The sequence below is a fragment of the Sinocyclocheilus anshuiensis genome, unplaced genomic scaffold (assembly GCF_001515605.1).
Source record: "Sinocyclocheilus anshuiensis isolate Anshui unplaced genomic scaffold, SAMN03320099.WGS_v1.1 scaffold997, whole genome shotgun sequence".
In the NCBI taxonomy this organism is placed as follows: domain Eukaryota; kingdom Metazoa; phylum Chordata; class Actinopteri; order Cypriniformes; family Cyprinidae; genus Sinocyclocheilus; species Sinocyclocheilus anshuiensis.
In genome coordinates, this window is record NW_015555715.1 from 1,130,198 (window position 1) to 1,152,585 (window position 22,388).

At 36.9% G+C, this 22,388-nt stretch overlaps 2 protein-coding genes across 6 annotated transcripts in view; one reads left to right on the forward strand and one right to left on the reverse strand.

Moving 5' to 3' along the window:
- The window catches only part of LOC107672267 (zinc finger CCCH domain-containing protein 18-like), a 27,094-nt gene extending 16,016 nt beyond the window's left edge, over window positions 1-11,078 (reverse strand). For 4 of the 5 annotated variants that reach the window (XM_016465395.1, XM_016465394.1, XM_016465393.1 and 1 more), the window contains exons 1-9: window positions 10,890-11,078; window positions 8,625-9,514; window positions 7,619-7,703; window positions 6,978-7,132; window positions 6,782-6,877; window positions 6,296-6,453; window positions 5,862-5,891; window positions 5,613-5,724; window positions 5,035-5,321 (exon numbers count right to left, since the gene is read on the reverse strand). In XM_016465395.1, coding sequence (XP_016320881.1) covers window positions 5,035-5,321; window positions 5,613-5,724; window positions 5,862-5,891; window positions 6,296-6,453; window positions 6,782-6,877; window positions 6,978-7,132; window positions 7,619-7,703; window positions 8,625-9,503 — 1,802 coding nt within the window. In that variant the 5' untranslated portion in view covers window positions 9,504-9,514; window positions 10,890-11,078. The other variant, XM_016465392.1, reaches the window with a different exon arrangement.
- Window positions 11,079-13,819: 2,741 nt separating this feature from the next.
- On the forward strand, window positions 13,820-21,122 carry LOC107672195 (thyrotropin-releasing hormone receptor-like). Its single transcript, XM_016465288.1, has 3 exons — window positions 13,820-14,353; window positions 15,490-15,907; window positions 19,885-21,122. Exons 1-3 carry the CDS (start codon window positions 13,968-13,970, stop codon window positions 20,581-20,583), a joined length of 1,503 nt encoding a protein of 500 aa, XP_016320774.1. The 5' UTR covers window positions 13,820-13,967; the 3' UTR covers window positions 20,584-21,122.
- The last annotated feature ends 1,266 nt before the right edge of the window (window positions 21,123-22,388 follow it).

Here is a 22,388-nt window from a genome sequence, read left to right on the forward strand (position 1 = left end):
TATATATATATATATATATATAGTGAAAAACATTTACTTATATCGTGAACTAAGGGCTTGGTCATATCAGTATCAGTTCAAGTGGAGTATCAGTCAAATGCAGTATTTAGGTAGTTTCAGTGACTGCCAAAGCTATGAAATGCCGTTGCATTTCCATTATTGCTATTTCAAATGTCAATTTCCTTAAACGAATCAAACTGAATCTTACACTTGCCTTGACACATTCAGGTAAAGCCTGAAATGGTGATCATGCACACCTTTCAAAGTCACACGGAGTTGTTTGCGAGCAAACAGTGTCAATCTAAGCTCACATTCCTGTGTTCACCACGCCTGGGAAATGGATCAAACTGTGATCATCCACATTTAATGATTTCCTTCCTTCATCACTTTGCCAGGCCGAAAAATTCCCTCATTTCATGATCACGTGCTTACTACTATAATCAGTGTTCACAATCATTAACGTCATTACAAGAGGTAGCAAATGGATCAAACTTTCACCCGTGATGTAGTAATACAAAGCTAATGTAGTAATTCCAAAATCATGCAACATTTGCTAGCTGCAGAGGCTTTATTTCCACACTGCATTGACAAGTTTTATGAGGATATTAAAAAACAAATCCTACCTTGATTAGCACAATTACACACATGAAACAAAATAACTGCTAATCCACGCCACTGAGAAAAAATAATTACCTTTAAAACAGGTTTCCTGTACAATTCCTGTCTTCATCAGGTCAGACAAAGAGATCTCAAACTCTAGTTGAGCCAACTGGTTAAGCTACTAATACAGTATGTCAGTCTGCGCAAACAAACATTATACACTAACAGTCAAAAGTTTAGAATAATGAATATTTTTAATGTTTTTGAAAGAAGTCTCTTATGCTCATCAAGGCTGCATTTATTTGATCAAACACACAATAAAAACTGTAATATTCTTAAATATTATTACAGTTTAAAAGAACTGTTTTCTATACACACACACACGTATATATGTTTTTCCTATATTACATATATATATATATTAGGGATGCACCGAAATGAAAATTCTTGGCCGAAGCCAAACAAAATTAAACACTGGGCACATTTACAAAACAATTTACAAATATTTACTTAAAACTGAAAATTTTTTAACATTCTAGCAGACATTATACCAATAAAACACAACTTAACTTAAAATTAATAAGTTAGTAAAATAATATTTTTTGGCCATTTTTTAGACCCCCTTCTTAAATCAGGCATGTATTTTTTACTGTACAAATAAATGCAGCCTTGATGAGCAGAAAAGACTTATTTTAAAACATTAGAAAATATTATAGATCATAGTCTGAACACTATGTGTAAATGTTACAATAAATGTATTAATAGAGCTGTTGTAATTATTATTTTCTTTTACAGAACAACAGTAAAATGACAATAACATTTATGAATTTTCTCAACTTTTATTTTGGCAGAAACCCACAGGAAGACCTCAGTGCTTCTTTTTGTTGACAAATGATTCTCATTACGAATTTGGGAAGACGTTTGTTGCACGTATCGTATTGTCACATGCCTTGTAAAAATTCATAAAAATTTTACTGAGCAGCTGACGAGTAACACAGTTTCAGTGCAGATTTCCCTCGTGCTTTGGACTTTGAACCCTGCCGCCGCGAGCTCGTGCAGCGCTGTTTGAACGTGCAATTCCTGCGTGTATTAGAAAACATAACATTCTGCAGTTTATTTAATTGTTTAAGGGCATTTCGCGATTTTAATCATCATACAGTAACCAGCAACAACCACCCTTCCTCTTCTCATCGAAGACATGCGATGCAGTACTAAACAGTCTCTCGCTGTCGGTGCTTGTAATGATTTTTGCGTCTTTCTCAGACAGCCTTAAATGTTTCCACACTGCCGTCATGTTTGCTGCATTAGCGCACGCCTCTATTTGATCACGTCACGTCTTTGTTCGGTACAATTTATTCGGTCTTTCCGCTATTTTCGGCCGAATAATTTCGGTTGCCAAACATTCGGTGCATCCCTAATATATATGTATGTGTGTGTATGTATGTATGTAATTTATTCCTGTGATGGCAAAGCTGAATTTTCAGAAATCATTTTAATATGCTGAGTTAGTGCTAAGTTATCTTCAGTTATTATATAATGTATTTTTGCCTTTGTGAACTTAAGAGACTTCCTTCAAAAACATTAGAATAAATTTTCATTATTCCAACCTTTTGACCGGTAGTAAGAATAAAAGCAGACACATATCGGATACAACACACAATCACACCACAATACACAATCTTCCAGCCTAGGGTGAAGTTATTATGTACAGTACACTGACAACAATTTGGGACCAATATAATGTAATTTAATAAAACATTAAATTGGATCTGAGTGGTGCTAAGGTAGTGTTATTGCACATAAGCAGACAGGCCTTATTTTCTACACAAATAACAATGCTGTATAGAGTATCCAGCACTCTCAATGAAACACGAAGCACTTCACTAACCAAATCAGATGTGCTCAGGGGAACTGAAACTCCATGTTTATAGATCAGTCACAAGGGCAGAAAGTATGATCGTGCAAGTTTTAAGCCGAGCTAATTGTTCACACTAAATGGGCTGTATGATATATAGTTTAGAAATCTGAGATGCAACAGTGTTCTTTGAAGTCAAACAAATCAAGTAGGCGTGAATCTCTCCCTACACTGCCTGGTAAATGACTCTGTGCAAGTATCATGGGACATATTCACATGCATGTCACGGTCTCCCATTGTGGAATTCTGAGAATACAAGTGAGCCGGAAATGTGTCCATGTTGTGTGGAATTTTGGCTTAATTAATGCCAAAAACTATTTTTTTATCTAGGAAAAATGAGAGCCGACATGACATAGAGGGTCAAAAGAGCAGCACTGGTGTGGCTATGAGATACAATCTCTCCTGGAAATTTCCCATAAAGTGACCATAATCAAATATGCAATCTGAGTCTCTGGTTATGCAATTGAATACAGCAATGAAGAAATTACTGTGAAGGGAAATAAAACCAACAGGACACCAGTGCTTCCCGCACACAGACTTTACATGGGTGGGCCGTCCAAGTATATTAACGACCGCCCAAGTATGAATGAATGAATGCATGTATGAAAGCATTTATATTTGGTAACATGTTTGCTTTTCATTATTTTTATCCTCTTATACTTTTTTATCCGCCCAAGATGATGAAACCTGTTGCGTCTAAAAATGCATGGAAAACACAGTCCGCGCCACTTTCTCCTCTTTTGAAAAAAAACTGTATTTCCTACAGATTTTTCTGTAACCAGCAGATGGGAGAATTCTGCCCCTAACACCTAGATCAATATCCAGAAACAACTTAAATATTTAATTTTGATCATCATAAAAGTTTTTTTTCTTTTCAATATTTCAAAAGCATGCTAATGATTTAGTTGAGGAATTGTTTGTGGTTAATGGATAAAAAGTACTTCATATCCCCCTAAACACGGCATAATCTGTATCAAAATTAATTTAAATAAATAAAAATATTGTTAAAAGTCTCTGAAGTTCTCTGAGAGCTTAAAGGTCCCCTGAAATGCTTAGAAACACGCAGCAATGTGTTGACGTCATTTTAACTGAAACAGGAAGACAGGGCGGGACATATCAAGCAGCCCCCAGCCCCTTTAAAATAGCCAATAGCGTTCGTTTATATCACAGCTTGGGCTAGAGCCGTTGAGCTCTGTAAAGCTCCATTTGACAGGGTATGCCAGCCACAATCTCATCCATATTGCTATAAAATATAGCATTCTGTGTAGAATTCAAATAGCTCCGATACATTTTGTGGTTTGCGCATGTGATCCGCTCCGTGCTATCGTGTCTCTGGACCGGAGCGGAGTATGTGTGCGGTGGTTAGCGTGACACAGCGCGAAACCAGACTTCTTTTTTTCCTCAACGGAAAGCATATATTTACACTCTTTGAATCGTTCCCTGTCCCCTATATAGTGCACTAGGTGCCATTCACTGTACAGAAAATACTAATTCTGTGGACAAGTGACCAATTTCAGCCACGGCTTCAGCGTCTATTTTATAGTGTAGGGGGCGGGCGCTTCGGATTCTAGAGAGCATTTGATTGGACAAAGTTTGATGAGAAGCTGAAGTACGATGTGACGTCAAAAAAATCGTTACGATTTTGGAAGTGACGGAAGTGACGAACTGCAAGCTTTGAATGCTTATATCTTCTAAATGCGAATTATGTCACTGTTTTGGAGCACACTGCCTTATAGATAACCTAACATATTGATACTAACACCCAAAAAACTTAAATTTTGATTTTATGGGGACTTTAAACGTAATGGCTATAATAGATACAGCAACTACAAAGAAGAACCTTGTGCTAGTGTCTTCAGTTTGAATGGGTGAAAACAAAAAAAATATTAAAAGTATTATTTTATCTACATTTTACCCACTAAATTTAAGCTTCAGTTACACTTTTTAAAAGATGGATTTTCAGTACCAGAAATGAAGATTTGGCATACTCATATTAAGCACTATTTAGAAAAAATGATATGAAAAGAAACTTCTCACTTAGACAGAAAAGAGCCAATAAGAACAGCATGCAAAACAAAAGCTGCTGTTTGTGTCAATTAAGTCTGAACTTGATCCTATCACAACGACAGACCAGCATGCAACAAAGGGGAATTTAAATCACTGAATTTAAAATGCAGCCGACTCAGTGAATGATTGCACAGACAACACCAAAGAAAAGAGTGGAAATGCATGTAGATTTTGTGGTCAGAATTTCCATCCCAAACTAAGTACCAACTGAACATGAACTTTACAAACGGCACACATTCGAGTCCATTTATCGCAGCAGACTTTAAATGAAAATGACTTTACAGACTAAAAACCTGTACACCCCAAAGGTTGCATAGCAGCCGGGCAACCAAATTAAAAATGGATTTCGACACATTTGTGATTTTAGTACGCAATATGCATCAGACGGTCTGTGACCTCTTAGCATCCCACCTAACACTGAGTCTAGTGTCAAGTAGAAAGTTTAATCTCACCTGGGTGGCATGTTCGTGGGTGAACGTGGTTTGAGTGGCTTCTCCTTCTCATCCTTTTTCTCCCGTGGCTCTCTGGGAGGCCGCTCTCTAGGCCGTCCCTCTTTTTCATCCCGTTTCAGACGATCCCTCTCCCATTCCTCCTTTCTGCGCCGGCTCTCCTTCTCCCGTTCCCGCTCTCTCTCCCTTTCTCGCTCTCTCTGTCTGCGCTCCCGCTCACGGTGGTCTCTCTCACGCTCCCGTTCCCTCTCACGGTGGCGCTCGCGTGGATCTCGTTCCCGCTCTCGGTCCTGATGCAAACAAAAAAAGAATCCCAGTTGTTTAGTAGTACAAATACAGGTACATGTCTCTCAGGAACACTCGATTCTGATCAAATGCAGCACTGAACACTCAACGTTTTTGTATGATAAACGTACTTTGTTGTCAACTTTATTGTCTGTCATTTAATTTGGCCTACACATCATGTGCATACACACTGTAAATATTTAAATGACCCGGCATCAGTAACTTAAAGCACTTTGGAAGAAATAATAGTAAAAAAGAAAGTAAAACAGCTGAATGCTGCATTAGTATGTACTCACAGGGTAGTATGGCAGTGGGGTCTCTGTGTACTGCACTCGGAAATTCTCATACTGGCCTCCTCGCCAAAAAGCTTCCATCTCATAATCATAGTATGGGTCGTCATACGGTTCACTACCACAGAAATGGTTATAAATGTACAGTTGGGAAAAGTGATAAACTGTGGTTTAAATAAATAATGAGAGCACAAATTAACATGTAGTGGGTTACACTGTGTATTTTAGGGGGGTTCATTCATTTATGATACTCACGCATAACCTGGATCTCTGAACTCAATATCACTGCAATGCAGAAAGAGAAAAGGGCAAAAACATTACAGTATGGGTCAGAGCTTATGTCCATTAGCTTTTTTTTTTTTTAAATCAACAAGAATAATTTACCTTAATTTACATGAATTAATAAAATTTACATGAATTAATTTTTCTATTTTAAATGGTCTTTCGGTGTGACAAATTATTTTTTTTCAAGAACAGAAATTCCACATAGTCAAAAACATAACTAGGTCCTGGAAAATAATATGCATAAGAATGATCAAAATGCTATTAACAAATAGTTTTAGATGGATGACAATTACCTTTAAGTATGTAAACTAGCCACAACCACATTTGAACTTCATCAGAAACAAAGACAACAAATGGAAGAGATCACACTCTGATTAAGTTTCTGATAAGTCATTGTTTCGTACCCAGCATCTCTGATCTCTCTGGTTATACGATAGCCGCGTTCCCTGAAGAAGTCATTTTCTTTGTCAAAGTCTCGATCATCTTCACCTATGGTTACGGTGAAACGTTTTTCCTCAAAATCTGGTTCCTGCTCTTTACGAATGGTGGCTTTCTTCAAAACCTAAGGGAATGTTTTTTGAGAACAAGCTAGATCAAGGCTCTCAGTTATTCAATTCAACTGGCAACTTTGTCTAACAAATCCTCCCCACAGTAATGAAAGCATCGTATTTTTAGCACAGTAAGAGTATCAAAATACATATATCATGTTATCTCAGTTTTACAAAGTTGACACTTTTGTGATTACAAAACCACTGCAGAACATACAGACTCATTTGAATAGACGAGTTCCCCTCAAAAAACCCATAGACAATATAACATTACCTAGAAATGAAACTTTTTAAATTGTGGACTCAAAACAATTTTAAAACGTATGGTGGTGATATCTGTACCTCTTTGGCATGTCTAAGGCCTCTTTCCCAGGCGCTCTCCACCGGAGGATCTAGAGGAGGTGGAGGGGGAGGCAACTCTTCTACGGCAGGGGCTCCCTGGAAGAAAACAAGATTCAAATGTTGAATTGAAATTTAAACCTCATTTTAATTCAGGAAGAAACAAAATAGTAGAAAATTAATTACAAAGGGTGCATACCCAGGGGTTGGCAGGCATGAGGGGGTGAGGGCCTCCTCCTCCAGGAGGTGCTCCGTTAGGAGAGAAGGGATCTGGCTTGGAGATGAGGGAGTAGTTGCCTTTATCATTGACTCCTGGATGGATGAACCTACAGATCATGCCCCATGTGCAGTTACCTGTCAGAGACCACACAGAAGCCATTGCGATATTTAAAAATATATTGAGAGTTTTAAAATGTTAAAATAATGACATCAAAGCATCAACATCAAAGCCACCCACTGTTTTGAGTATGTGCTCTGAAGACAAATTTGCTCATAGGAAATATACTGCATTGAATTTAAAGGGGTCATATGATGCGATTTCAATTTTTCCTTTCTCTTTGGAGTGTTACAAGCTCTTGGTGCATAAAGAAGATCTGTAACGTAATGTTCTTTTTAGCAGCATCATATGACCCCTTTAAATCCCCCTACTGTTGAAATTTAGGCAGCTGTTGAACAACAAACTAAATGCAAATGTCACGCTTTTCAAATTGGAACAATTTTCCTTGATGATAACACACTGTCGATTATCGCCTTGGGCTACATAAAAACACCATTTTAAAAGTAGAAAAGATGTATCAGCAGATTTAAACCATTCAGGAAATCACATGAATGAAGAACTACCTTTCATGAAAAACCTGCAGATGGGTCGGGGTCTGATCTTCCTGTCCATGGGGTCCTTCACCTCCCCCTCTTCAAGATCATCATCCTAAAAAAATAACAGAAAAACTTACTATAGCACTTATTAATGACTAGTTATTTAAGTTTTTTATTCTAAACCAAAGTAGGTGATTTACTGTTTAAAAGTTTAGGGTAAGTAAGATTTATTTTGCAAGGATACATTAAATTGCTTATAAGTGAGTGACAGTAAATACTTTTGCAATGTAAAAAAAAAATCGATTTCAAATATATGCTGATCTTTTGAACTTTCTATTTATCAAAAAATCTGGAAAATATGTATCATGGTTTCCACAAAAAATATTACGCAGCCCATCTGTTTTCAACATTGTAAATAAGAAAATACTACTTGAGCACCAAATCATCATATTAAAATGATTTCTGAAGGATCGCTTGACAATGAAAACTACTTTCTAAAATGTATTGAAATAAAACTGTTATTTTAATAATATTTCACAATTTGACTGTTTTCATTGTAATGTTAATTAAATAAATGCAGCCTTGGTGAGAATAACAGACTTTTTTCAAGAACATTAAAAAATCTTGCTGACCCCAAACTTTTGAATAGTAATTCTATATTTTATTTACATATTATTAAAATGAGTCAATTAGGTGATCACTTCAAATTTAAAGTTAAAATACTTTCTGATTTAGCAGCATTGTGTCATTTCTTTTCCATTCTAGAAAAATTAAAAGATACTGCAATCAATTGCTCCCTCTACTGTTGTGGCCTGGTCATTCAAAAACAAAATTCTATGCGTCATGCAAAAACAAACTTATTCTTGGTTTCCATAAAAATAAAAAATGATGACTATAAAGTTCAAAAGCAATGGGTTTTAGCAGCGAAAAACCAATATGAAAAAAACTGTAATAATTTGCTCTGCAGTGGCGAACTGAGATCGAACAGCTCCAATTTTCATATGCCAATCACAAATGATTTCAACATACTTACATCTATCTCTCCCTCATCAATCTCTCCATCATCTTCGTCTTTCTTTTTATCACGGAATGAATCTCTCCTGCCTCCTTCCCTTGAGTCCACAGATTTTCTCAGCGGTGTGTCTTTGTTATCTGGGGGCAGAATTGGTTTTCTTTCCTTTTTCTTCCGTCTTTTCTCCTCCTCTTCATCATCCTCTTCCTCATCTTCTCCATCCTCCCTGGCGGGACCCTTCTCAGCCTCGTCCTCCTCAGGTGCAGCAGCACTCGGCTCTTCTGGAACCTCCTCGTCATAATCCAGCTCATGTTCATCCAGATCTCTGGACACGGAAGATTCGTCCTTCAAATCACTCACTACCATCGCCGCCCGCCTCCGTCGTCTTCTCTCTTCCTCATCATCCTCTTCCTCAAGCTCAGCACGGCCGAGGCCAGACTTGGTGGTTGCCTCATCCTCCTCGTCTCGCTCCTCTTCTGCTGGGGTGAAAGGTCGCTCGTGTTCTGGTCCTGGCGAGTCAGGATCAGGTGATCTCGGCGTCTCAAGGATCTCCTCTTCAGGAGACTGGCTAGCATTCTGTCTGCTTCCTCGGACCGTCAAACCGAGGTCTTGTTGGTGGAAATCTTCCCTCTCCTCCCTGCCTATCTTGTAGTCTTCCAGGTCTGACACCTCCTCAGGATCTTCTCCTCCAGCTGCTACCCTGTCTCCATCCTCAAAGTCTGAGTCTCCTTCACCCTCCTGTACTTCATTTTCATCATCATTCAAAAGCTCACTGTCTGAAACTCCCTTGTCTACTTCTGCTGGGGACTCGGGCGACTCCAGCAGCTCGTTTTCGGAGAGACCCTTCTCCTCCTCCTCAGGAGATTGTGGGGACTGGGTGGGGCTCTCTGGCGTATCCATCTGCAAGAACTCTGAAGCAGACATTCAACATCAGCCAAACAGTTAGTACAGAAAAAAAAGACTAAGTTAACAGACCCTCTAAGACCCACTCCGCATAATTACAACACTTATTAAAATAAAACCTATATTTTTGTAGGTATAGGCCTACATGGGAAAAATCTAAACATAACAAACTGAACTTTATCACAGCGACAGTTTTTACACAACTAGGGACACTGCACTCCTGGAAGCCTGACACATTTATAACAAATTTAATAAATACTTATTTGCATTGTAATATTTTAATTAACATTAATGTATTATTTTTAATAAAAATATATATTTATTAAAATACAGAATAACATTTATAATAACAACATATGTTTCCATTAAAATATGCCTTCATTTTATTTTAAATATTGACATCCTAAAACACTGCTTACAACAAATTTAGCAAATATATATTTGGCATGTGATTTAAAAAAAAAATTAATCATTAAATAAAAAAATATGCATTTACAAAAAAAATGTATACCATATATAAAAAAGATAAAACAACAAAAATAAAGTCAATGCTTGAACCCTCTGAGTGTTGACTTGATACTAAATATAAGACAATTACAAATATTTACTTGTAAGTTTTTTAAAATGTTAACGTTGTTCAAATAGTAAAAATTAAATGGCGTTTGTAAAATTACAGAAAATAAGCTTTACTGCGGTTGATATCTTACATATTAAACTGCCTTTCAGAACACTTGTCACTTTATATTTGAATGAAAGTCTTATACAAAGCTAACAGTTTTTATTGTAGCAACAATAACTTTAATATCAATGTTATTTAGGTAAAATCTATACCATGATGATTTTATGTAAGGTACTTCTGCATAAACAAAGTCCATATTAAAACGAATTAATTACCCTACTAGTTCTTCCATAACAACACCTCTATATTAGCCTGCTAACGTAAAATAGCTTAACCGCATTCAAAACTTAACAAATAAACAAACTTTTCCATAACACACAAAGGCCAATCATTGAATCATCTGGAACTTGTTTACCTTCTCAGATTTAAGGCAATGGATTCATGAGAGGAAGACCGACACATGTCTTACTAGCCGCTTAATCTTTAACGGGAGAGCTCGTTGATGGCGATGCGGCTAACAGGCCCGAATCCTGCCCGCACACTACAAAACGACACCATTTCCGACATTTTCCGAACGATCGCGCCGTTTAAACGCCGAGGCTTGTACTTAAATAACACATACGTTACTTTCTAAGTCTAAAATCGCGAGTTACGGCGTTGCACGATGTTTCTTCGACGCACACTGGCTAAAATCTCATGCAACAATAAAAGCGCTCCCTCCTGCACAACACACGGACATCGCGTATTAAAACACATTCGGTCACCTTTCAAACCACAGAGTCTCGGGAGACAGGGTCTCAGTGTAGGGAGTCACCCGGTCTTTTTCCTTGGGGTGACTGTGTTCAAACAATGAGCGATCTGTCTGGGGTTCTTATTTTTCTCTACCGGAGAAATTCATAAACCCTGCACTACACCGTGAGAGCGGCCATTACCCAGACGTCATCAACGCGCGACCAGATGATCCCCCCACCCCCCACAAACAAGTAACAGAAAGGAAATATTATGAGATTATTATTAGGAAACAATGGAAAATAAATATATTAAATATACAATACATAATAATATATTGAGGCATACATTCATACACACGGGAACAATAGCTATTTATATACTGAGGTCATACAGGAACACGTAAAATTATATAAAATATTATTTAAATATATTTTTCAAAAGCAATATTCACTACTATAGGGGTAGAATATTTTGTGAATGCATCTTTAATTACAGCCTACAGTGTGCCTCAAATCACTCAAGACACACGCACGAATTATCGGCGAACTCTTCCAGTAGGGGGCGCTATTGTAATGAAGGGACCTACAGTTCAGAAGACTTACAGTTAATAGTGCATTTACTAGCGCTTCTGTACAAGATCAGATTATTTGCTCGTCATGTCAAATACTTCATATCAGTGCATTTTGTTTTTCATCTGGGGTTTATAGCCGACACTGCATGAGAGCTGTTTTGGTTCCAAACTACAAGAATGATCTGGTAGGAAACGCTTTATTCTCTTACTTCTCTTGAGAAGTTATCGATGTCAGTTTCCATAATACGCTAATTTTAAGTGGTTTTCTTAAATCATAACTTAATTCCTAAAAGTGTTATTTTTGAAGACGAAGGTGTATGTAGGCTATATAATATGAACTATAAGTATTTTCCAAGACAATGGTTAAAGAGCTGTGCGTTTTACAAGACTGAAATTCTTATAGCTTGTTTCGTTCAAGTCTATTTTAATATATAAAGCTGCTCAGGTAGAAGATCGGTGCTAATGTTTACTAACGTTTTTATAGGCTAATTCTATAAAAAAAATATATAATTGAACGTTTGTAATAGCCTATTGCGATATAAAAATTACAAGCTGAGCGTGTGTATTTTTGAGTTGATTAACGTTAGGTGAAGTTCACATAATCTTTAAGGCGCCAAAATGTTTTGCAAACTGGATGTTGCTTTAACAACTAACTTTAAAAAAAATAAATGTTGTGTAGAACTCTAAATTATTCGTTTTACTCGAACTATAAATATTTCCAGAGTATTGATGAAGCATCTGCTTTCCTGTTCAGGTACAAATATATAAGAGAGACGGTGATTTTCGCACGGACAGTAGCCTAGGCTGTATCCTAAATCTAGTGAGTTCCCTACTTAGACAGCGGTATGTAGCATTTTTGGAACGAGCCAGTGGCGCCCCAAAATGCTGTCTAGTTAGGCAGCTCATTAGGATTTGAGACACAGCCACGCTGATTTAGGATTCTGGTAGTGATACAGTCAGTTAGGAGAACTAAACAAATGTGACTGACAGTCCGTTTCATAGCAGCACGTCTGACTCTCCCCATCATTTTTGAAGCAAGCTCAGAGAAGGAAAAGAAAGAGCTCTCTTTTATATACAGTGGGTACGGAAAGTATTCAGACCCCCTTAAATTTTTCACTCTTTGTTATATTGCAGCCATTTGCTAAAATCATTTAAGTTCATTTTTTTTCCTCATTAATATGTATGTGACAGCAGAAATCTTATGGATGTCACAAATATTGTAGTGCTTCTGTTGAAAAGCAGCCACTCATTATTATTTTTATTTATTTATTTTTAATTTAATTTCTAGCATGTCCCTTCTATGATTTATTTATTCAAGCAAAGACAGCATACTAAACATATAGAGGGACACACACATTTTTGTTCCTCTTCAGTTTACATGATTGGAAACCGCAGTGCTCTTGTCCATATCTGCACTGCCAGAGCAGCAATAATGGAATATGAAATAGAGTAAGATGAAGTCTGAGCAGGGTTTTGCTGGGTTGGGAAGTCGGGATTGAGTTAAATTACTTTTCACATCATGTCCAACTCAATTTATTAGGAAATCCCCGAGAGGCAATGCAGTCTTATTTACAAGGCAAAGAGACGGTTGAAAAGAGCAACAGATGTCTGGATTTTTCAAGCCTCTGTGAACAACATCTTGGCCCCATTTAGTGGCTTTAATGGATTTCAAACACTATTTTCAGACTAGAATTAATGTTAAAATACGTTATCAAGGATTATTTGTGGTTAACATTGTGTCCTTACATTATGATGAGTATACAACAGATATTTCTTCCATTTGGTGTCTTTTTGTACAATATACACTGAAAGACAGCTATTGAGGTAATTTGAAGATTTGTAAAAGATAATTCAATGCGCAGAAAAAAAAACCCGTTATAAAGGTTGTATTTGATTTAAACATCCTTGGATATTAAACATGACATTTGCCACAGCAGCTGTGTGGCTTTAAGTCTTTCTGTGATTTTCCCCACTTATCGCCGTGCACCACTTAAAATGTCTCATTTTAATAATTAAAAGCTTCTCATCCTGTATAATAATGTTCAGAGGAAGTCTCCTACAATCCTTACTAGAGCAAGTGTTATGGGAATATTTGTAAAGAGAACAAGTAGGAGGTCTGTGTCTGCATCATGTTATTTTAATATGTGATGCTCCCACCTCAGTGCACGTCTGTGTGCCGCCTTACCATTTTCGCCAGATGAAATGGACTGTTATTTAGTAATTAACAGACAGCTATCCTCTTAACAGTGATTGAGACTTGCTTTTTTTCCCTGCTGACTTCTGCAATCTTTTATTCCAGAGTGATCGATTGGTTGGATGCTTGCATTAATCTGGGTGGGGATTATGCTGTTGAAGCCAAGAAAATTAAACAACATACTTAATAAGAGAAAAGAACATCAATAACTGGAACTGAACAGTTTATTTCAATCGTTTGAATATCAAACAGATTCTATTCTGCTTTCTTTGCTCCTCCACCAATTTGATTTCAGCCAGTTTCTTCACATCTTGTATTTCAATACTCACACCAAGAGGACTAATCATGCAAGAAAATGTGAGCTCCAGAATGGACACCCCCACCAACATCTCCCTGGTGGGGTCCGGGGACGCTGTGTCTGAGTCCCTGGAGTATACGACGGTATCTGTGTTCCTAGTGCTGCTGGTGTGTGGTGTGGGCATTGTGGGAAACATCATGGTCGTGCTGGTGGTTCTTACCACACGGCACATGCATACACCCACCAACTGCTATCTGGTGAGCTTGGCCGTGGCTGACCTGATGGTCCTGGTGGCCGCGGGTCTGCCGAACATATCTGAGAGCTTGATGGCCACCTGGGTGTACGGGCATGCTGGGTGCCTGGGTATCACCTACTTTCAGTACCTTGGTATTAATGTGTCCTCCTGTTCGATCACAGCCTTCACTGTGGAGAGGTAAGACCTAAAATGAAAGGAAGTAACATACAACTGAAATTAAATGGCTTAGAGCTGGATACAGAGTTTATGGTAAAAGACTGTATTAATATAATATGAAAATACGTATAAAAAAAAGTATATATATATATATATATATATACTGTATATATGTATAATATGAAGAAAAATGCTCCACGAATAATGAATATTGATAGTCTTTGTGGCTCATTACTTGTGTTTGTGACTCATTACTATGTGTTATGTATACAAACAAGCTGACATTTTAATTTATTTTTTCTATTTATTTATTTATCTATTTACTTTTTGCCATGTAGAATTTCAGCATTTTAAATATCAATATTTAACACTCCTTGTTGTACTAAAATATTTCTAATTTTACATATGTTTGACTTAATTGGAATGGTATGAAACTTGGTGAGTATTGTGGTGCTTGCTATATGAATACAACAACAACAACAACAACAAAAAGTGGACATAATTACAAAAGGCTTAATGATCATAAAAAAACAGTCCCCCTTACAATTGTTGTGGCCAAAAATGACTGCCATAGGAAATAAACGAAAAAAATACAGAGCAATTTTTTGGGGTAGAACCTACAAATCAGCCATGATGAAGTAATCTATGATAATTTCTAAATATATATCCAAATGTAAAACCAATTAAAAGTATTTATGTCTGAAAATACTCTTACAAGCAGCTAGGGAATACACACAGCCCTTTTTATATTTAGAACCTATAAAGGCATAGTGATTATACCATAGGATTACTGTACATATGTTTTTCTTTATTTCTCCCACGAGATTGCACCATTCTGCCCTGTACTGAATTTTAATCAACTTGGCTCTATTTTGTATTATTAAAAAAAAATTGCATTAAATGTTTGTTCCTAATATTTGTATTATTTTCTATAGAAATAAACGGTGTGTAATTTAGAGGGGAGTTTGTCTAGTACCATGATATCCTTTCAAAAAAATTTAATTCCTTTTGAAATATTACTGGAATGAAATATATAATCCATTATTTTCATTAAAAATGTTACGCTTATTGTCTTCGGTCTGTCTTTAATTGAGAAATACTGGGTTAAATTAATTCAATTATATAATAAACATTAATATTTTCTCTCGGTTCCACAGATATATCGCCATATGTCACCCAATGAGGGCTCAAACTGTCTGTACGGTATCCCGAGCCAAACGCATCATTGCCGGGGTGTGGGCTTTCACCTGTGTTTATTGTATGCTCTGGCTGTTCCTGGTGGACATCCAGGTGAACCCTGATGGTCGTGTTCAGTGCGGCTACCGCGTCTCTCGAGACCTCTACCTGCCCATCTACCTGATCGACTTCGCCATCTTCTATGTGATCCCACTGCTTCTGGCCATCGCTCTTTATGGTCTCATCGCTCGAATCCTTTACCTGAATCCTCTGCCCCACCCAACAGACTCGGGTACCATAACTGCCCCCACTCTCAGGAGGAGTTGCAAAGAACCAGCGGACGCCGGAAAAGCGGGTCGTCAGGGACGCCCGAAGAGCGCGCTTTCTTCCCGGAAACAGGTGTGTGTGTCTACAAAAGTTTGTGTTTAGACAATTAATTCCGCATTTTGATATCCACTGAGATTGCAGTCGAGGGCAAACGAGGGGCAGTTCTTCCCTCCTGTACCGTGCCTTATGATTATTATCTCACATTTGTTTTTTGAAAGGTCAGTTCTCTATTTTATGATAATGATGTTTCACTCTACTAAATGTCAGTTTGTGAGGAGAAGAGTGTGTCGATATTTTCCTGGTGCAGATTAAAATAGTGTTTAAAGTAACACATTTAATTGGCAAAATTTGGATAATCAAGCCAATACTTTTTTTTGTATTTTTTTATATTTATTATTTAATATTATATTTGGTTGCATCTTAAAAGCCAAGTGCCTAGAATTTTGCATAAAAATAAGAAAAGAGACAATAATTTATGCCTAGCTGCTTTTGGTGGCACTCATAAAACTTAAAATATAATCACAAAGAGCATATGCCAGTGTTTCATGCATGCAACAACTAACACAGCGCAAGTTGGTGTCCGATTCGCAAACAAATGACTCCTAAAGGCACCGATTGTTTTTGATGATTCAGTCAAAAGAATTCACAGCTTTGAATTTGCTTGCAAGTCAAAGGTTTGAATCAGTCACTCAATCAGAATCCAGTATATAGTTTACAGTAATTTTTCGGCTATGTCAGATTCTAAATGACTGTTACCTGTCTATTGATTTGCTTTATATGACAATGCATAATTAAAGATGCAGAGTTTTGTGTAGTGAACAAGGTCCAATTGTACATTACATAAGAAAAAGTCTGTTTAGGTGACATGTTGGAACCATTATCAACACATTTTACTGATAGCATCCAAATGGAAGTAATTTATACTAAACATTTTCTAAGTGTAGTTGTTTGTTGTCTGGAGTTCTGTATAAAGCACAATAATATCTCTGCGCACCTTCTTTTGTGCAAATAAACACAGATATGGATGCAGACCAAACATCTGAGATCATCATTTATTATGTGAAAGTGTACCTAATGGCAGAATATCATCATAAAGCAGATTATCAGGATCTATTTCATCAGAAGAGAGGCATTAAGGGCCATCGGGGTACTGTTTTGGTCTACATTACCATCACTGCATCAGCCACAGCTGTGTTGTGACTCTGGAATAATAGACTCTGTGATAGATCATAGACATTAGAGATATGATCTATGCAGGCGGTGAGAATACAAAAGGCATCAAGTCAAATAAAAGGCCAAGAATTTCAGAAGATCTTTGCCCTGAATGAAGATGAATGTACACAATCACACAGTCGACAGTGACAGCTGCTTCCTTCAGTGTGACATACTATACTATACTATACTATACTATACTATACACTGCCATTCAAAAGTTTGGGATCAGTAAAATTTGTAATGTTTTTAAAGAAGTCTCTTCTGCTCATCATGGCTGCATTTATTTGATCAGAAATACAGAAAAAACAGTAATATTGTGAAATATTTTAATATACTTTAAAATATAATTTATTTCTGTGATGCAAAGCTGAATTTTCATCAGCATCATTACTCCAGTATTCAGTGTCACAAGATTCTTCAGAAATCATTCTAACATGCTGATTTAATATCAATATTGTAAACAGTTGCTGGTTAATATATTATTATTTTTTTTTAAACTGTGATACTTTTTTCAGGATTCTTTGATGAATAAAGTTTATTAAAAATAGAAATCTTTTGTAACAAAAGTTTCCAAATATAAATATTAATATATTTATATTAATAATAAATAATTCCAAAATATTAAGCAGCACAACTGTTTCCAACATTGATAATAAATCAGCATATTAGAATGATTTCTGAAGGATCATGTGACATGCACCGAAGACTGGAGTAATGATGATGAAAATTCAGCTTTGCATCACAGAAATAAATTATATTTTAAAAGTTTTTTTTTTTGGTATTTTTGGTCAAATAAATGTAGCCATGATGAACAGAAAAGACTTCTCTAAAAATCTTACTGATATATAATATTATATATATATAATAATAACCCTGCCAGATAAACTTATACTTGTAGTTCTGTGGTTCAGAGACTTTAATGATAGTTCAGTGATATAGATTTAATGAATTTAATGATAGATTTGGAGCGTCAAACAGATGAGAATGGATAATATCATGAAATTCAGATCATTGAGTGACCTCACGGGCACGTATCCCTGCGTTTACCGCAAGTGCACATATGTGTGTGTGCGGAGATGCTCGTGTGAGCCTCAGATAAAAATCTTGGAGATTCAAGACGGCCCCACTTGAGCGGAACATTTGCATAATATGATTTGTGATATTCACTCAAGTATGCTTAATACTCCTGGAGATTATGCTCTTTGAGGTTATAAGAGCGACTCCCTTTCTTCCGCTTTTGTACCTCGGTTATGGCGCACCTCCAGCTATTTGATCACTTCATCTGCAAATTTCATAAAGTTCAATACGATTCAAGTTGCCTGTGCCACCGCGGTTGTTGAGTGAAGTTATCTCTCCTATGAATCTGATAAAGTCATCACTACAGTAGAGGCTCCGCTTTATTTAACCTAATCATGAGTAGCAGCCGGCTTTGTTTGTGCTGTGTTAAGACCTTGTTTTCCATTGATAAGCAATCACAATAACCAGATATTTCAAATGCATATTCAAATTGTCACTGCCAGTCATTATCTCCTGCTTTGTTAATTAAAGGAGCTCCTCCCAGCCTCGCACGGCTTCAATTAAATGCTTTGTTGTGCAGACAATTTTGTCATTATTATTGAAGGTCTCTGTCACCGGTTGTCTGAGACAATGAATACGCTCGAACCCAGAGGAGTCCCTGTGAATGTTAATGAAATGAATTTTAGTATGTATTTATAACTTGAAATGAGTGAGGACACACTAGGGAGGACTGCTTTGTTTTCTTTGACAGACAAAACATGGTGTGGATATATTTCACCCTTCTCACAGGGGTTCAGCAGTGTCTGCCTGTTAACCATCACCGGGGACACAAAGATGATATTTGACTGATGTTTTATGGAAGATGTTTGAGCATGTCTCATCTTGTCTCTCTGTCATTCTCTCTACCACTCCCTCTGTTTGCATGCCATGGACTTCTTCGTTTGTTTTAATGCAACGATAATGTAAAATGCAGTTGTTTCTTTGAGATTCAGACAAGGATGATTTATTTCTTTAAATTTAATTCAAAGCACTCAGTCTAAGCCTGTATGTATATTTTCTCTAAGTAATATCTTTAAATATGGATGCTTTAACAAGACATGGAACTGCTGCATTGTCAGTACACATATTATTTTCATTGATCGTGTACTTGTGTTTTTATGCCTTGAAAGCGTAAATATTTGTTTTCCAGTAAATGTGTTTCGGAATTTATAGTTACATTATAGCTAATTTAAACTATTAGCCCTATATTTAAGTCAGAATAGACAGTAAAAAAAAACATTTGAAATAGAAATCATTTGTAACATTATATATATATTTTTTACTTTTGAACATTAGTGTAAGTAGAATAAAATAAAAATAAACAGAATAGAAATGACTGAATTACTGCTATCATCCTTGCACAAGAAAATAAAGCTGTTTTTGTCTGTCGCTGTTTAAAAATGCACACAACCTGTCAAAAATCAGAATTATATTGCTATGCGAACACTGACTTGTTAAAATAAAATATTCAAGATTCATATTGTTAAAAGAAAATATTCAAAAGACGAAGGTTAAACTGGCACATTGAACATCTGTTCACACTGTTAACGGCATGAAAACAATGTTAAAAAATAGTACAGTATGTGACCACGAGGAACATGCTTGCTGTTAGTGTTAGAAATACTTAAAAGAAGTGTTCTGAATTCATACGAAAGCTTTGAGCAATCTGAAGGTAGTAAGAACTCATGTTTGAACTTTGAACCATTGTCCATTGCTGTGTATGTGATTATATATGGAGAACCCCAAAGAGCCACTTTTATCATTTCTCACCTCTTCAGGTCACTAAGATGCTTGCAGTGGTGGTTGTGCTCTTTGCCCTGCTGTGGATGCCGTATAGGACCCTGGTTCTCATTAACTCCTTTGTGAGTACGCCATACCTTGATGCCTGGTTCCTACTCTTCTGCAGAACCTGCATTTATGCCAACAGTGCAATCAACCCTGTCGTTTACAACTTGATGTCCCAGAAGTTTCGCTCGGCCTTCCGTGGGCTGTACCACTGCCATAGGGAAGACGCGCACCAGCGGACGCTCTCCACGCTCCAGAGTGGATACAGCCTTGGAAGGGACCCCCGACTTTGCTGCAACACCAACGGCACACCTAAAAAAATCGGTTTAGTCACTCCTGAGCAGAAACCAAACAAAGGCATGGAGAACCACAAGGAAAATATGAACAAGCTAATTAGAGATGCCGTAAAAAATGAGATTGAGCCAAGCTTCAAGAGAAACGCAGTTGAAAACGGCAACATAGATGAATTGAAAAGCTCAGTTGACAAGGAGATACCTACAGTGGAGAACGTGGACATGAGCAAGATTAATGATAATGGGAAAATAATGGAGGAAAGCGATAATACAGCTCAGGATATTATCGCTGACATGATGAGCAACACAGAGCAGACACAGCTAGCCGCCGGTGAATTCAAATCTACTCCGGGAGAAGCTGAACAGAATGACACAGAGTTAAATCACAGCATTGTATAGATCATTCCACTACATACTGTATATATTTCACTGAAGTGTCAGGGTTGAACGGTAGAGCCTGGTTGTTCATTTTAAAACCTGATCTTGGAATTCGAAACTTGTGTTTACAGGCGTCATCCTCACTCTCCAGTGGAAGTGGCAAGACTGGAGCCACTCTCTCCTCATCATTTACAAGTGGAACCATTTGGCTGTCAGCACCAGCATCACATGCCTCCTAGTGTAGGAGCTCCAGATGGGGCTGATTGATTTGTTACAAAACATATTATTTTTTAATATTATTTTGAAACCATTAACATCTCATATTGCAGCTGCTTAAAAATGTAGACTTAAAATGACACTGAAACATCACCCATGAAAAAGAAAAATCACAAATGAGTCTTAAGGCTGAAATAACCAACACGAACCTCATCCTGCTTTTAAAACAGGCATTATACACTTGCCGACTTTGTAAATGGTTACAGATCAACTGAATGACATACAGTAAATGACTGAGGGTCACATGCTGCCAGACTTTCAAGACATTTTGAAGAAAACAAACTCACACAGAAACATGTGCCTCATTGCTAGGAGATGCATGACAAATGAAAACAATATGTGTTCTAAAATCAAAAATCTGGGGGAAAAAAATGTAAGTGTATTCCAGTGAGTTCAAACTGGGTTTTTGCTTAAAGGTATAGTTCACTCAAAAAAAAAAAAAAGTAGGCTAAGTCATTTTTACTCACCCTCATGTTGTTCCAAACCGGTTTGACTTTTTACTTCTGTGCAACACAAAAGAAGATATTTTGAAGAATGTTTCATTCGGTTTTAGTCCATACAATGAAAACCAGTGGGGTCCAAAACAAGATTAGACCCTGTTGAATTTCATAGTATAGAAAAAGTGCTTCCAATATAAATAATTACTGTTTAAAGTCGGCATGAAATGGAAATTCATTATATCTACATTGTAATGTATCTTATTGATCTTATTGTGAACGATTCATCCATGCATGTTTATTTATTTATTTTACCTCATATTTTTTCATCAAAATGTCAAACTCCGCTTAAGCCCCGCCCCTTTCTTACAATCAGCTGCAAGCTCGCATTCAGATCTGCCTTCATCCAATCAACAAGAACCATCCGTTCTATTATGGTGGTGCTAGTGAAAGAATCCGTTTTAATTGCATTTTCACAAGCTGGACAAATCTTAATGAAGATTTAGACTTAATGAAGGTATCAGAACTGACTAGAGAGCTGATGATATTGGATATAGAATCTTCAAGGAGCCTCCCCTCTTTTCATATTATAGGGGACGCAACATAAGAGATCATCTAGTCAGTTCTGATATCTTCATTAAGGAGAACAAATATGTGACTTTGGATCATCCCACTGGCTTCTTCCCATGCAGGATTTGTTAAGCTTGTGAAAATGCAATTAAAACGGATCCTTTCACTAGCACCACCACTCAGAAAACATTCAAAATTAGAGAGACCATCACTTGTTCATCATCTTTTGTCATTTATCTTATTTCATGCCCATGTGGTCTACAATATATTGGCAAGACTAATCGCCAACTAAAGACCCGCATCAACGAGCACAGGAGCTCTATCAGAAGGATGGATATTCATTCTCCTGTGGCCAGACATTTTGCGGATGCTGACCATAAACTTAGTGATATGAGATTTACAGGTATTCAGAGATCGACCAGTTCAAGAAGAGGTGGTGATTCTAAACTCCCAACAGACAACCATTGTTCTCCAATTTGATGTAGATTATCCATTGCTTTACATGTACACTTATTGTGGTTATTTATTTATTTTTCGTTTTTT